At 42.2% G+C, this 12,457-nt stretch overlaps 1 protein-coding gene across 4 annotated transcripts in view; it reads left to right on the top strand.

Annotated features, from left to right (window-relative positions):
* Window positions 1-12,457, top strand: part of KHDRBS1 (KH RNA binding domain containing, signal transduction associated 1) — a 47,269-nt gene that overhangs the window by 20,807 nt on the left and 14,005 nt on the right. For 3 of the 4 annotated variants that reach the window (XR_010131782.1, XR_010131783.1, XR_010131784.1), the window contains exons 5-10: window positions 2,495-2,628; window positions 3,421-3,622; window positions 4,138-4,205; window positions 5,105-5,163; window positions 8,101-8,293; window positions 10,895-10,954. Coding sequence is in view for 1 of the 4 variants with exons in the window: in XM_004025352.5 (XP_004025401.1) it covers window positions 2,495-2,628; window positions 3,421-3,622; window positions 4,138-4,205; window positions 5,105-5,163; window positions 8,101-8,198 (561 nt within the window). In the remaining 3 variants the exon portion in view is untranslated. Of the gene's footprint in view, window positions 1-2,494; window positions 2,629-3,420; window positions 3,623-4,137; window positions 4,206-5,104; window positions 5,164-8,100; window positions 9,451-10,894; window positions 10,955-12,457 lie in introns of those variants that run through there. The other variant, XM_004025352.5, reaches the window with a different exon arrangement.

Raw genomic sequence — 12,457 nt, 5'->3', positions numbered from 1 at the left:
AAAATACAAAATTAGCCAGGCATGGTGGCACATGCCTGTAATCCCAGCTACTAGGGAGGCTGAGGCGGGAGACTCGCTTGAACCCAGGAGGTAGAGGTTGCGGTAAGCTGAGATTGCACCATTGGACTCCAGCCTGGGCAACAAGAGTGAAACTCCATCTCCAAAAAAAATAAATAAATAAGTTTTTAGGCATTGTGTACCCATAATGCTGAACTCCAAGGATTCCAACAGTCTCAAATGTCTTAGCAGCTGCTTTGCTTTCAAGTACCTCATCTTCATTAGAATGTTCAACATGAGGCGGGGCGCGGTGGCTCACACCTGTAATCCCAGCATTTTGGAAGGCCGAGGCGGGTGGATCACGAGGTCAGGAGATCAAGGCCATCCTGGCTAACATGGTGAAACCCCATCTCTACTAAAAATTCAAAAAAAAAATTAGCTGGGCGTGGTGGCAGGCGCCTGTAGTCCCAGCTAATCGGGAGGCTGAGGCAGGAGAATGGTATGAACTTGGGAGGCGGAGCTTGCAGTGAGCTGAGATTGTGCCACTGCACTCCGGCCTGGGTGACAGAGTGAGACTCTGTCTCAAAAAAAAAAAAAAGAATGTTCAACATGAAACAGACCATTTAACATATCCTAGAGAAAAACACAGCTGGTTAATAATCTTAAGGAAATTCTTTTTACTCTTTTTGGGGTGTTCTACTGATCACCCAAGCCATTCAATTTCCAAAGGACTGCAGAGGGAATGCCCATCTCCTCTCTTCATTGTTAGTCTCCCTCATATTCCTCAGAAGGGTTAGGTTTGTGAGGCTTGCTTGTAAGTGAATCTTTTGAAAAAGATGCTTGCCGGGGAGATGTGGGTTTCCTCAGTGTTGATGTGGCAGTTGGAGTCTGAGCAATGGTCTGGCATTGGTTACTTGATTCTCCAAGGTGTGAGTCTCAAGCAACAGTAATGTGTAAGGTAGGAGGAGCTAGAGAGTTGAGGGGGGCATCAAAGACTAGCATCATCTATTGAAGCTGTATACGCCTGGGATATATAAAAATGCATGAAGTATTAAGACTGAATGGCTCTCAATAGGAAGTGTGAAAAGATTTGCCAATGGCATTTGATTTTTCCCTCTTGTGGAGGAAAAAAAAGTGAGGCTATTTTTGCATCTGTGACCAGAGCCCTCCATTTTCCCCTTAGAACAATTAACTATACCAGCAATGCTTCACGGTGCTGTAGGAAGAGCACTGGACTATGTATGTCTGTCTATCTGTGTCTTCCTGAACAGGTTATCATTTCACTTTTCTGAGCTTCAGGTTTCTTGTTCATCCCAAACATTTCTTAAGTATCTGTCAGATGTCTGATACTATGCTTGGGTGTAAAGTTACAAAAATGGCTCCTGAAGAGCTTACAGTTTAGTGACAGACAATTCTAAAATTATGTGGTAAGTGCTTGGGTATAGGGAATTATGTGGTACTTTGAGAAAAGAGGAGTTGTAGGGGTGGCATCAAGAGAAAGTTTTTCAAGAGACACTTATTTAGGCAAGTCTGGTGAGGATGAATTAAGAATCCCTCAGCTGGACAAAAAAGACAGTATAAGGACAAAAAAGCCTGCTGATCCAACACCTAGATTTTGAGACAGCTAATTCTGAATTCACATCTAGAGTCTGCCATTTATTAGCTCTGTGTTCTTAAGCTGGTTGATGTATACTCCTTGAGTCTGTTTTCTTAACTGTAAAATGTGGAGATCTGCCTACTTATTTCAGGGTCATTTTGAAGATTTTTTTTTTTTTTTGAGACGGAGTCTCACTCTTTCGCCCAGGCCGGACTGCAGTGGCGCTATCTTGGCTCACTGCAAGCTTCGCCTCCCGGGTTCATGCCATTCTCCTGCCTCAGCCTTCCAAGTAGCTGGGACTACAGGTGCCTGCCGCGCCTGGCTAATTTTTTTGTATTTTTAGTAGAGATAGCGTTTCACCGTGTTAGCCAGGGTGGTCTCGATCTCCTGACCTCGTGATCTGCCCGCCTTGGCCTCCCAAAGTGCTGGGATTACAGGCGTGAGCCACTGCGCCCGGCCCTCATTTTGAAGATTAAACTGAAAAATCTATATAAAGCTTATTATATAGAGCCAAGTGCATACAGCTCCATTAATGGTAGTGGCTTTTATTATTCCAGGAAAAGGAAACTATTTGCAAAGAATGGATATGTAAGAGTATGCCAGGCTCTGAACTACAAGTTGTTCAGTCTGGCTTGTGAGGAGGTTATATATAGAGAGAGAATGGAAGTGATCCGGAGAGCTAGGCAGAGACCACGTTATGAATAATGAGGGGTCTACCATCAAGACTTTTCTCAAAGAGGTGACAGATAGGGTGCCATTTGACTTCAGAGAAGGAATGACCTGAGACCTCATCTGGGCTCTCAAGAGCTCTTCTTAGAATTCAAGGCTCCCGTGGACCAGATGATTTCTCAGTAGAAAGTGTAGATATCACACAATACTCCTTGTATCTTTCGTTCCCAGGATATGATGGATGATATCTGTCAGGAGCAATTTCTAGAGCTGTCCTACTTGAATGGAGTACCTGAACCCTCTCGTGGACGTGGGGTGCCAGTGAGAGGCCGGGGAGCTGCACCTCCTCCACCACCTGTTCCCAGGTAAAAATAATGGAGACACCCAGAAATAGGATGTGAATTTGACTACTAGTGTCATCTCTTTTAGTGGTGCTCTTATGTCTAGCTTAGGAAGGGTCTCAGGATTTGTATGTTGCATCAAGAATAGAATTCTACAACCATACGCTCACACCTGTAATCCCAGCACTTTAGGAGGCTAAGGCAGGCGGATCAACTGACATTAGGAGTTTGAGACCAGCCTGGCCAACATGGTGAAACCCTGTCTCTACTAAAAATACAAAAATTATCCAGGTGTGGTGGCATACACCACACTACTCAGGAGGCTGGGGCAAGAGAATTGCTTGAACCCAGGAGACGGAAGTTGCAGTGAGCCGAGATCATGCCACTGCACTTCAGCCTGGGTGATAGAGCAAGACTCCATTTCAAAAAAAAAAAAAAAGTAGAGTTCTAGATCTTGGGCACTTTGACCATAGCCAAGTGCTGCAGTCTAGCTGAAACTTTTGGTCTTCTAATTTTGGACAGTCTTAACATTTGTTAATGGTCTGACTTTAAAATTCTACCTTTTGTGACTGACCTTTATAGAGTATTCAGACTCTCCAGACCTACCCAAGGCAGTGCAGTGATGAATTGGTCCTCTATAGGACCTGGGGGATCTTGCAGTGTGGGTCCTTTACCCTGTACATTCCTCTGTGCTTTAATAATAGCCTAGTTAAGGCTTCATAAAATCTGCCTAATTCCAGAATTTGTAAACAAATCAGAACATAAAAGTGGCCTGTTTATAAAAAGTTCCATTTAAGATAAACTTTCATTTTGTAGGGGCCGTGGTGTTGGACCACCTCGGGGGGCTTTGGTACGTGGTACACCAGTAAGGGGAGCCATCACCAGAGGTGCCACTGTGACTCGAGGCGTGCCACCCCCACCTACTGTGAGGGGTGCTCCAGCACCAAGAGCACGGACAGCGGGCATCCAGAGGATACCTTTGCCTCCACCTCCTGCACCAGAAACATATGAAGAATATGTAAGAAATTTGAACAATGTGCCATTTCCCAGTACCTAGAAGGCTGCTAAAGGAAGTTGAATGACAGGGCCTCGGTCCTTTATGTAGGTGTCATGGACTGCCTGTAAGATTTGCAATCTGCCCTCTTCTCTTGCAGTGAATGTTGAACTATTAGAAGATTTTTCCATTTTAGGCAGGGTTTTACTATACGCCTGTAGATTAAACAAGAAATAAAATGTACTTTAATGTAGTGTTTTATAATGAATTTCTTACTACTAGTACTGATAATACTAAAGCTCGATTTTGTACTTTACTGCCTGCCCACACTTGTTCTGTGGCATATCATATTTGTTTGGGTTTTCTTTGTTTAGTAACCCTTTCTCTTTTGACTATTCTACAGTAGGCATTAACATTTTGGAGGGAAATGTCATGTCCTTTTAATTCAGAAGCCTACCTACTCCCGTGGGATGTAATTACCTTTCCTACTCTCTATGATTTTGATCTTTTATTTCATTTTTTTTTTGTTGTTGTTCTAGGGATATGATGATACATATGCAGAACAAAGTTACGAAGGCTACGAAGGCTATTACAGCCAGAGTCAAGGGTGAGTCAGGCAGTATAAGCACTGTTTTTTGTCCTGAGGATGGATGGAGGGAGTTGGAGGAACAGAGAGATTTAGACAGTACAACCCTAAGGAGCAGAATGGTTCGCCTTTTGAGGGTATCTCCTCTGCAACCCCCGTGGTCCTGACTGGTCTTGAACTCTTGAGCTCAAGCAGTCCTCCCACTTTAGCTCTCTCTAGTAGCTGGGGTTACAGGTGCGTGCCACCATGCAATGCTTTCCTCTGCATTTGACATCTGTGAAGCACACACTTGGATTTGTAAATCTGGGTAACTGTGAACCTTAAATTATAATTTAGAACCTGAGAGTAACAAATGAAAAATTTCCAAGCTGTGACTACATGGAAACAAGGAGAAATGCCTTTATGTTATTTTGATTTATTATTTTAAAATATCAAAACCACATTAAAGCTGCATAAAATTTTACAAGAAACTTGAATTCCATTACCATAACTTAGGTTCTTTTCTGCATTTCTCTTTAAGACCATTTCCTTGTGTGTCCATATATATAGCTTACCTGTGAATTGATTGAAAAAGAGTTCCAGAATTCTACAGCAGTGATAAAACAGTTCTTTTTTCCTTCTGGTGAGCCCTATGAATACATGTATATATATATATGCTATATTAAAAGGGTCAATTTAGGATTGTGCTTTTTCACTTTATATTCTGTGGTATCCATTTTTCTTTGCAATAGTTGTCAATTATTTTATAAGTACGTAGTCTATACATATTTTGGAAATACTTTACGGTTTAGGGATGGGGCAGAATGAGTATTTTCCTGTATTAATACACTTAGTAAAATGACTGACTTATGGAAGTATTTGAGAGAAAGTTGAAACATAGTTACTCTGTAGCTTCCTAACACTCTGCCTTTGGCTTTCAGGGACTCAGAATATTATGACTATGGACATGGGGAGGTTCAAGATTCTTATGAAGCTTATGGTATGTCTTTATCTCTGTGGTGGGGCAGAATGTACAAGTAAGTGCCTGGGAGAATGCTGGTGACTAAAGTATTGAGAGTCAGACAAACACACCTACGGATAAACCTTTAGAAGGCCAAGATGTTGCTAGATGTGACAGTAAGAGTTCTGCTCTTACTTAAATTTTGCGGTACATGGTAGAAAGAGGGACTGCTAAAGTGAGGCGGGGTATCGTTACTCTTGGAAGGGTAGTGTTTGTCTTAAACAAGGGCTCAAGACCAGCTTGGCCCTGGTTGGAGCAGCAGACTTAAGCTAATGTTATTTTTTTTCTACTTTAGACAGGGAAATAGCTAGACCTGGGTTGTATTTCTGGGCCTTTGCTGCCGATATCTAGGCTACTTTGGTAGATAACAAGAACTTAATCATACACAACTGCACTCATCTACCCCATTTCATTAAAAAAAAAATTTAGATCTCATTGAAAAGAATGTCATTGTAAAGGAAATGTCAGCTGAAAGGGACCTAGATGGCAAGCAGCTAGCCAGACCAGGTTGCGGGGCAAGAATAGTGCCTATTAGGGCCGGGCGTGGTGGCTCATGCCTGTAATCCCAACACTTTGCGAGGCCGAGGCAGGCGGATCACCTGTGGTCAGGAGTTCGAGACCAGCCTGGCCAAGATGGTGAAACCCTGTCTCTACTAAAAATACAAAAAAATTAGCCAGGTGTGGTGGTGGGCGCCTTTAATCTCAGCTACTTGGGAGGCTGAGGCATGAGAATCACTTGAACCTGGGAGGCGGAGGTTGCAATGAGCTGAGACCGTGCCATTGCACTCCAGCCTGGGCAACAAAAGTCCGTCTCAAAAAAAAAAAAATAGTGCCTATTAGAATCAGATTAGAGGCTGTAGGGGCTAGAGCCAATAATTCAGGACAGTACTGGCACCAAGCTCCTTGTTGGCTTGAAGACATCAACACAGTCCTTGATCCCAAGAGAGCTATGGAGGCTGCAACAGCAGCAGGACAAGGCTGCCTTCCCTGAGGTTTGGTTAAAAACACATCGCTCAAGTGTGTCCTCAAGAGCCAGTTATGGCCCTGTGTTAATAGGCCTCACTGGGAATACTATGTGGCAGTGGATGCAGCGAGAGCTACCTTTTCAGTATAAGGTATTTTCAGCATACCTGAGGGACTTCCAGAGAGTCCTTGGCAGGGGCTCAGCGATTGACAATTCACGCTAAGATACTGGTTGACAGTCTCCCCTTATCCCTAGCTGAAAAAGAGGAGCCCCTTAGGGCCTCCCAGAGACAGACAAGCTGAGCCCAACTCAGCACAGTATGAAGTAGCCAATCAGCTGCTTGCCCAAGGAAACTGTTTTTACCAGTTTTAGCGAAATAGCACTGGACAGTTGCCAATCACTAACACTGTGTGTGATTGCACCCAAGTATTTCCCTCCATCAGTGAGGCAGTACAGTGGGGCCTCTGTATGTGTTTGACTAAATTGCATTTCTGTTTTGCTGGAGAAAAGACCAAACTGAAAGAGGCAGGCTTCTCTTTATGCTCCTGATACGATGTTGCCACAGTTAATCTGTTCTGATCTCTGCTTTGATTAACAGAATTAGAGAAATAAACTGTCCAGGATGATCTGTATACATCAGGAAAAAAAGAAAAAGAAACTGTCTTGTTGATACCCAGAAGCCACTTGGAAAGTGATGGACATGTGTGTTATACTAGGGGTATAATTAGGGTTCTGTGTGACTTTAGATCTATATAGGAGTTTGAGGCCTATAGAGATGGAGGCAGATACTTGTGAATACAGGCAGCTGGAAAAATACTTCAGGGATGAACTAGCCTGTGTAAGGTGTGGGAAGAATAAGTTTAACGCAATTTATTTTCATAAGAGGTCACCTCTAGAATTATGTGATCATATTCCTCAGGCTTTTCCCTGTCACAAAGGAGAACCATTTGAGGATGTGAACCACATTGTCTGGCTTCTCTCACCTGTTGACTTAAGAAAGGAGATAAGGAATTATCTTTTTTTTTTTTTTTTTGAGATGGAGTCTGGCTCTGTTGTCCAGGCTGGAGTGGAGTGGCACAATCTCAGCTCACTGCAACCTCTGCCTCCCAGGTTCAAGCACTTCTCCTGCCTCAGCCTCCTGAGTAGCTGGGATTACAGGCATGCGCCACCACGCCTGGCTAATTTTTGTATTTTTAGTAGAGATGGGGTTTCACCCTGTTGGTCAGGCTGGTCTCGAACTCCTGACCTTGTGATCTGCCTGCCTTGGCCTCCCAAAGTGCTGGGATTACAGGCGTGAGCCACCGCATGCAGCCTTGGAATTATCTTAAACAGTGCTGTCAGTGCAACATTTGATTGCACATCCCTCTACCAGAGAGAGCAGTATCAGCTCTGCTGGTGGAGGGCCCCATGGAAAGTGGCCCTTGCTTGCTTTTCCCAGGGAGCTAGAGGACACTTCTCCGTAAGGAAACATGACTTGCTGTTGCATGGAAGTGGGGCTGGCTGCCTGCTTCCAATCTGAAAGACTTCCAGAAGTGTTCCCACCTTACCTGAGGGTACCTGCCAAATTGTTTTGGGAACAGGAAAGGCCATTGCAGACTCACTAAGATTAGTGAGTTCCTCACTGTCTCAAGCAAGGTGTTGGGTATCTCCAGGTTTGGGGACTGGAGTACAGATCACATTTGTCTATGAAGAACCTCGTTGTGGGAGATTACTCCAGAGTCAATGGCAGCCTTTTTGGATTTGTTCCCTTCTGTCCTTCCACTCAAAACTGAAAAATTGCCCAGGCTGCCCAAGAGGGCCAAGCCAAGTAGAGAGCAAGGAACACCAGGGGAAGTGTCAAGACATTAGAAGAAACTCAGTGTTTTTGGTGATCTTTACTATGTGACCTATCCCTGCTTATCCCTAAGTGCTGTCGCCACGTGGTTTATAAACTGTCTTTGTTTTCCCCACAGGCCAGGACGACTGGAATGGGACCAGGCCGTCGCTGAAGGCCCCTCCTGCTAGGCCAGTGAAGGGAGCATACAGAGAGCACCCATATGGACGTTATTAAAAACAAACATGAGGGGAAAATATCAGTTATGAGCAAAGTTGTTACTGATTTCTTGTATCTCCCAGGATTCCTGTTGCTTTACCCACAACAGACAAGTAATTGTCTAAGTGTTTTTCTTCGTGGTCCCCTTCTTCTCCCCACCTTATTCCATTCTTAACTCTGCATTCTGGCTTCTGTATGTAGTATTTTAAAATGAGTTAAAATAGATTTAGGAATATTGAATTAATTTTTTAAGTGTGTAGATGCTTTTTTCTTTGTTGTTTAAATATAAACAGAAGTGTACCTTTTATAATAAAAAAAGTTGAGTAAAAAAAAAAAACACACAAACCTGTTAGTTTCAAAAATGACATTGCTTGCTTAAAGGTTCTGAAGTAAAGGCTTGTTAAGTTTCTCTTAGTTTTGATTTGAGGCATCCCGTAAAGTTGTAGTTGCAGAATCCCAAACTAGGCTACATTTCAAAATTCAGGGCTGTTTAAGATTTAAAATCACAAACATTAACGGCAGTAGGCACCACCATGTAAAAGTGAGCTCAGACGTCTCTAAAAAATGTTTCCTTTATAAAAGCACATGGCGGTTGAATCTTAAGGTTAAATTTTAATATGAAAGATCCTCATGAATTAAATAGTTGATGCAATTTTTAACGTTAATTGATATAAAAAAAAACAACAAAATTAGGCTTGTAAAACTGACTTTTTCATTACGTGGGTTTTGAAATCTAGCCCCAGACATACTGTGTTGAGAGATACTTAGGGGGAGGGAGTAGGTTTTGAAGAGGTTGATGGTGGTGGGGAGGGAAGGCCTCCTGAATTGAGTTTGATGCAGAGCTTTTTAGCCATGAAGAATCTTTCAGTCATAGTACTAATAATTAAATTTTCAGTATTTAAAAAGACAAAGTATTTTGTCCATTTGAGATTCTGCACTCCATGAAAAGTTCACTTGGACGCTGGGGCCAAAAGCTGTTGATTTTCTTAAGTTGACGGTTGTCAATATATCGAACTGTTCCCAAGTTAGTCAAGTATGTCTCAACACTAGCATGATATAAAAAGGGACACTGCAGCTGAATGAAAAAGGAATCAAAATCCACTTTGTACATAAGTTAAAGTCCTAATTGGATTTGTACCGTCCTCCCATTTTGTTCTCGGAAGATTAAATGCTACATGTGTAAGTCTGCCTAAATAGGTAGCTTAAACTTATGTCAAAATGTCTGCAGCAGTTTGTCAATAAAGTTTAGTCCTTTTTTAATCAAAGTAAATGTGATGAATTGTCATTTTTTTGGGTGGACCATAAAATAGTTTTCTCTTTCAAATAAACTTAAATTAACTCTAAAGTTAATGGGCTTGTTAAAAGTTGGAAACATTCTTAAAAGTGGTGGGGGGGATTTTATTTTAAGTTTACCAAAAAAAAGTTGATGGAGTTGTTAAGTTTTAGTTTAAAAATAACCAAAGCTTTTTCACCCCCTGGAAGTTGTTGGAAGCTGTTGTATCCAATCCTATCAAAAATTCTAATTTATGGAGAGTTTTCAACTCAGCTGAAACTTGGATTGGTTTCCATAGATAGGTCTCAGTATTTAAAAGTGCAAGCCAGCCTGGTTTGCACCTTCTGTAGAACCCCTAGGTGGCTCTAAAGTGTGACACCAAATAATTTCTGTGAGCTCAGAAGGGGACAGCATCTGCCTTTAGGCATGACAGTTCAGCCAACTCTGGGTGCCCTTGAGGGTTTTCTCTTTCAATCCCAGAAATGCTGATAACTCAGCTGGGCTGGGGCAGGATTTGGCATGATAGGCTGGCTCTGAACCCCCTCCTAAGAGACCAAGAGAGGAAGTGATGGAATTGGTTGGTACCATTTCTAGTCTATGCTGATTCTCAGGGTTCTCATGGCTTCCCTAAGAGAGCCACCTAAACTGCTCGGGGGTGAAAAATCCTCTTGTATTGAAGTGCCAAGCTGCCTGCAGCAGTGCATGATGGACATTTTTTTTTTCTTTTTAAAACACACCAACAAAAAAATGTATTTGTAGATTGTGATAAAATGTAAATAACTGAATTTTCAACCATGGTTTGAAGTCAGCTTTCAGGGCATTATGTCTTGTTTTGATGAAAAGAGATCACTCTATACCCCCCTTTTTAAAGGAAAATTATCGCAAGAGAATCAGGATGTGTAAAGCTAACATGCATCGCAAAAAACCAAAGGTAACCTAAATGTCTGATTTTAATAGCACATATTTCTCTTTTACATAAACTGTGACAGCAACTTGCATAAACAATTCTTTAGCTGTTAATTTTAATGTTAAAACTTTGCAAAACTTGTTTAATAAAAATAGCTGTAAAAAGAAAAACCATATGTTGCCGCATAAATTAGCCATAACTCTTAATAATCCTGCCCATCACAAGTGAACTGTAACGTAACCTGGGCACAAAGTCTGACATCTTAAATGACACATTGTAAAATTTCAATGACTGTAGATTAGACCTCCTGCTGCACCCCAAAAGCTTTCTGCTCAGCTATTTAAAACTGTGTAAGGATGAGTCCCTGTAGGTCCCCATATTGATATTCACAATGAAACTTTACTTAAAATTTCTTCAAAGTTGCATGTTTCTCCTGTAATGTGTAAACTGCATGCAGGATCTCTTTATCTTTTATTTTGTATGTCTTTAAAACTTCCTCTTCAAAAGACTGATCTGTTATTTCTCCATTTTCAGGTGACTGAAAACTCCTGAGGCATTTCCTGGACTAGAATGGGTAGTGAAGACCCGTGTCAGGTATGTTAAGGTGGCTTTCTATTAAGGAACATGGGCCTTTTATCATAACTGTAAAACAGTTATGCTAGGAGGTGGCCTATAAGGTGGTCAATGGGTTAATCTTTTTTGTGGTCATTTGTACCTTATTTACAACATGACCACACTTAACATGTCCATACTGAATTTACATCTAGTGGTTGATAAGGCCAGACAATATCAACTTAGATCTGTTGAATCCCACTCTCTTTATCCTGTTAATAACCTGATGAGGTGGTGTTCCACTTGGAGTTCATTGGTTGCAAGCAACAAAGTGGCTAATGTAAATGAAAAAGACTTTATTAGAAAGGTGTTAAGGGCTCAATGTTCAGTGCGAAGGCTAAAAAATCTGGTGTGGGAACTGTAGTGGCTGCAGGGAACTGGGACAACAGTGGTAGACCACAGGAACGATCTTGAAACAAGGACTGGCTCCTTGGGCACAACTCAAACTATGTCGGGTCTCTTTCTGCCTCTACTCAAGATTCAGGTTTTAGAGAGGGAATATCAGACTGGATTAGCTGAGTCACATGCGTAAGAAAAACCAATTCCTCAAAAGGCAGTTGGTGAGTTGTTAGGAAAGGGAAATGGATGCTGGGCAGCCCAGAAACAATTGTCCAGTAATATCCATATTTTACAGAAGTAACTTAGACCTAATGAAGTTAAGTAACTTCCCAGGGTCCCATAATTAGTATGGCTGGTACTCAAGCTCAAGACTTCTGTTGCCAAAACCTATCATCTTAACCCTATACTATACTGTCCTTAATCTAGGGAAAGGGTATTTCTTTTTTGTTTGTTTGTTTGTTTGGTTTTCTTTTGTTTTGTATTTTTTGAGACGGAGCCCTGCTCCATTGCCCAGGCTTGGCTGCAGTGGCGCAATCTCAGCTCACTGCAACCTCCGCCTCTGGGTTCAAGCAATTCTCCTGTCTCAGCCTCCCGAGTACCTGGGACTACAGGCACCTGCCACCACGCCTGGCTAATTTTTGTATTTTTTAGTAGAGACGAGGTTTCACCTTATTGGTCAGGCTGGTCTTGAACTCCTGACCTCAGGTGATCCACCCGCCTCGGCCTCCCAAAGTGCTGAGATTACAGGCGTGAGCCACCACACCCGGCTGGGAAAGGATACTTCTTATACTTAGGAGATCCTTCATAGGGATAATTGTGGTATAGAAGAAAGGATGTGGAGTTTGACTCCCTGGTTTGTGTAGTTGGGGGCTGTGACAACAGTGAGCTTTCCTGTTAATTGAAGCCATTAAGCAACTAACTGGCTGATTTTTTCTCTGCTCTGAGGTGTTAGGATTAGGATGACACTGAGGAGAAAGGCCTAACTAGGTAAGCCCTAGGCATATAGAACCTTTCACAGTGAAATTTGGCTTCTTGGAATTTCTTTTTCTTCCAAGCCTGCCTCTCAGCCTGTGAGAGATATGGAAGCTTTAAGAGAGGGGCATATGTACTGAACAAGATTCTGGGCACCTGGCAAGTCCTACGTTT

The sequence above is a fragment of the Gorilla gorilla genome, chromosome 1 (genome assembly GCF_029281585.2).
Source record: "Gorilla gorilla gorilla isolate KB3781 chromosome 1, NHGRI_mGorGor1-v2.1_pri, whole genome shotgun sequence".
Classification (NCBI taxonomy): Eukaryota; Metazoa; Chordata; class Mammalia; order Primates; family Hominidae; genus Gorilla; species Gorilla gorilla.
The sequence above is the reverse complement of the archived record's forward strand: the minus strand, read 5'-3'. Positions and strand labels throughout refer to the sequence as shown.